At 33.2% G+C, this 3,976-nt stretch overlaps 1 protein-coding gene across 1 annotated transcript in view; it reads left to right on the top strand.

Annotated features, from left to right (window-relative positions):
* Nucleotides 1-3,976, top strand: part of LOC110018425 (65-kDa microtubule-associated protein 3-like) — a 75,804-nt gene that overhangs the window by 3,948 nt on the left and 67,880 nt on the right. Inside the window, exons 2-8 of the mRNA XM_020715735.1 lie at nucleotides 563-669; nucleotides 1,101-1,304; nucleotides 1,804-2,052; nucleotides 2,417-2,626; nucleotides 2,839-2,994; nucleotides 3,081-3,240; nucleotides 3,816-3,967. Coding sequence (XP_020571394.1) covers nucleotides 598-669; nucleotides 1,101-1,304; nucleotides 1,804-2,052; nucleotides 2,417-2,626; nucleotides 2,839-2,994; nucleotides 3,081-3,240; nucleotides 3,816-3,967 — 1,203 coding nt within the window. The 5' untranslated portion in view covers nucleotides 563-597. The remainder of the gene's footprint in view (nucleotides 1-562; nucleotides 670-1,100; nucleotides 1,305-1,803; nucleotides 2,053-2,416; nucleotides 2,627-2,838; nucleotides 2,995-3,080; nucleotides 3,241-3,815; nucleotides 3,968-3,976) is intronic.

The raw sequence follows: 3,976 nt of genomic DNA, 5'->3' as shown, positions 1-3,976 counted from the left end.
ATATATATATAATTTGAGGTAAGTGTTAAATATGTAAATACATAGGAATTGGGTGGTATGTATGTAAATCTTCCTAATTTTTAATGAGTATTTAACACACATTGGGATCCGATGTTATGCTCTATTTGAAATGCTGATCCTTCACACTACTTAAGCTGCTAAACTTTTAGTATGTAATGGACCAATGGGCAGAAAATAGAGCTACTTGTATGCAAATATGTTCAAAAACATGTAAGGTGTAGGATGCTTATAAGTAAATTTTTTGCTTCACAATTTACCAGTGCTGTTATACATAGTTTTCCTCCATGTTTAGAGCAGATAAAATGTTGTACAATGTACACTACATAACATTACTTAAATCATATCTAATGCCTAAAGATGAGAGAGTTTTTTATGAATCTATGGAGTCTACATTCATGAGTTGCTGTGCAGCCAAATTAATCTTATTAGCTGTAAACCAGGCAACTTATTATAGCAGAAATGCTGAGTTTGTGATGTAAACTGAAGAAAATGTAAAAAACAAATGAGATATAAGTTTTCTTACCATTGCTAAATTTTGCAGGGAAACTCTGCGGAGTGTGACGGTTTTAACTCCAGATGGCCATATCTCATAATGACCAGCTTTCTCAGATCGAAACAACCTGTGGATCTCTTCTATATGAGCTTCAAGTAAATTTAAACATGCGTTCTTTACATTATGTGAAACATTTCATACTTTCTTATTCATCTTGTTCCGCGTTAAACCCGCTACTTTGATGGTTCATGTTTTTGTCGATTAAAACTCATTACGATGTCATTTATAGCTGGTAAACAAAAGTGAAATTTAAACACATACCACAAAATTATAATATATTTGCATATTTAACTCCCAAAATTTGCTATTTTCACTTCTAACACCTTGGTGTCATTGACCTATACATGAAAAGGTGTATCTCACTTTTAAAAAAAATAGTGATGGTGTTTTTCTTTATGTGAGTGTTATGCATAAGAATTGTGTGGGGTATGTTTGTAAATCTCGCTAAGCAATGCTCTCAGAACCTTAATGCTACTCAAAAATGTAATTTTTGATGTTGAAAGGTCCTTAATGGCATGAAATTCAGATTATATGGGACGAAGTTGGAGAATCCGACTCTGATAGAGACAAATTGATTCTTGAACTAGAACAAGAGTGCTTGGAGCTATATAGAAGAAAGGTTGATCAAGCAAACCATTCGAGGGCCTATTTGCGTCAAGAGATAGCTGATGTGGAAGCTAAGCTTGCTGCAATTTGTTCTGCATTGGGTGAGAGACCAGTTCTTCTCAAGGTTTGTAACAAGTTTGTTCTCTAATAATATCCACTAAAATTCTCTTATTTTTATTTCCAACTCCCTTTGGAACGAGTAATGGAAGATTTATGTAAATCATATGCAGCTTTTTTTTTTCTTCCTAAATGTTTAACCAAGGTGGAATGGAATGGACATATGAGTTAAAAATCCATGTTTTAAGGTCCCGTACATGCATTTTTTATCAAGTTTTTTGGAAGATTTACAACTTACCACTCAATCTTGTTGTATTTGCATATCTAACACCTAAATATCAAATTTTACATGTATGCCACCTTACCCATGCATGAAAAGATGTATTTTATTTTTTTGAAGTTAAAATGGTGGTATTTTTTATGTGATATTAAAGATTTGGGCTCTATAATTGTAAAAATCAAAATTTAGGTGTTAAATATGTCAATTTGTACGAATGGAGTGGTATTTATGTAAATTCCCCTCTTTTTTTTTTTTACATTTCTTGTTGTTGATCCACTCTGTGCAGTCCAATCAAAATGCATTAAGTTTGAAGGAAGAGTTGAAGGCTATCACACCGCAATTAGAAGAGATGCGAAAGAGGAAGAATGAGAGATTGAGTCAGTTCCTTCAAATCATGGAGCAAATAAGGAAAATCTCAAGTGAAATTTGGCCTAATGGGCAATCTCAACACGAAATGATTGTTGATGAATCTGATCTATCCACAAGAAAGCTTGAAGAATTTCAGAGACAGTTAGAGGCTCTAATAAAGGAGAAGGTCTGCTCTTAGCTTCTATTAAAATGAAAAAAAAGGGAAATTTACAACAAAGGACACAATTCTTATGTATTTACATATCTTACGCCTAAACTTTCATATTTACTTGCATAGCACTTTGGTGCTTTGAACTTAAAGATTCGAGTGTTATGTGTGCCTGAAAATGTGTATTTCAATTTTAAAAAGTGATTATAGTACTATTCTCTTATGAGATATTAAAGATTTGAGTGCGATGTGTGCAAAATATAAAAGTTTAGTTGTGAGAAATGTGTAAATACATAAGAACTGTAATGTACGTAATGCCTCAAACCACATATCTTCAGCCCTTCATAATATAACAAGCTTCTCTGACTGTTTAATTTTGCAGGCTGATCGGCTGAAGCTTGTATTGGAACGTTTAAGTACCTTAAATTCATTATGCTTAGTTCTTGGTATAGATTTCGAGCAGACCATTATAGATGTGCACCCGTGCTTGGATGATGATGAAGGGCCAAAAAATGTTAGCGACGAGATGATTGAAAAGCTGGCTTCTCTCATACAAAACCTGAGGGAAGTTAAGTTACAAAGAATGCAAAAGGCAAGTAAGATTAATACTGAGTGCAAGGCTTGTCGAGGAGTTAGTAGAGATTCTTCTCTCCAATTAGAAGACTCAAGTTTGAAGCACATTCTAATTATTAATTTCTAACTTGGTTGCTATTAAGGCTCAACTTTCTAAAATAAATAAATAAAAATATCAGTATTGAAGGAATTTAGTTGAGATCTTCATTGACTCTCTTTGGGCTGTAACAGCTTCAAGATCTTGCAGCCAATATGTTGGAGCTTTGGAATCTAATGGACACGCCATTGGAAGAGCAACAATTATTTCAGAATATAACATGCAATGTTGCTGCTTCAGAACATGAAATTACAGAACCGAACACTCTCTCAGCTGACTTTCTCAACTATGTGAGTTGACACCTTTTGGAGATAGTTTATTCTTTTGATGGTAGTACTTTTTTTTTTAAATGAAAGAATTTGTTCTTGTGATTCAGGTAGAGGAAGAAGTTGTTAGACTTGAAAATCTTAAAGGAAGCAAGATGAAAGAGCTTGTTTTGAGGAAGAAGGCTGAACTAGACGAGCTGCGACGTAGAACTCATTTGATCGAAGAAGGTGAAAAGGAGGTGGAAATCTCGGTTGAAGTCATTGAATCTGGTATACGATAACTGCAATATATCAACTTTTCTATTATTTTTCCATCCATTACAAACTAGCACACAATTCTTATGTATTTTTACATATTTCACACCTAAACTTTCATATTTTACACACACAATACTCGAATCTTTAATATCACATCAAAAATAACACTATTGTCATTTTGTAAAAGTGAAATATACATTTTCATGGATAAATTTAAAACACCAAGGTGCGCTATGTATGTGAATCTGGTATATGATAATTGCATTATATCAACTTTTCTATTTTATTTCCATCCAATACAAACTAGCACACAATTCTTGTGTAATTTTACATATTTCACACCTAAACTTTCATATTTTACACACACAACACTCAAATCTTTAATATCACATCAAAAATAACACTATTGTCATTTTGTAAAAGAGAAATACACATTTTCATGCATAAGTTTAAAACACCAAAGTGCTATATATGTAAATATTAATGTTTAGGTGTGAAATATGTAATAACATAAGAGTTGTGTGCTAAAAAACCCCAAATATTATGTAAATTTGCATACAAACTAACAGCTTGATTTTCTGTTGCAGGTGCTGTTGACCTTTCTTTAATCCTGGAGCGGATTGAAGCCCGGATTTCATGTGTCAAGGAGGAAGCTTTTAGCAGGAAAGAAATACTTGAGAAGGTTGAGAAATGGATGGCTGCTTGTGAGGAAGAGGCCTGGCTAGAAGAGTATAACAGGGTTAGAAAC

This window comes from Phalaenopsis equestris, unplaced genomic scaffold (assembly GCF_001263595.1).
Source record: "Phalaenopsis equestris unplaced genomic scaffold, ASM126359v1 Scaffold000022, whole genome shotgun sequence".
NCBI lineage: Eukaryota > Viridiplantae > Streptophyta > Magnoliopsida > Asparagales > Orchidaceae > Phalaenopsis > Phalaenopsis equestris.
This window is presented reverse-complemented; position numbering and strand designations above follow the sequence as displayed.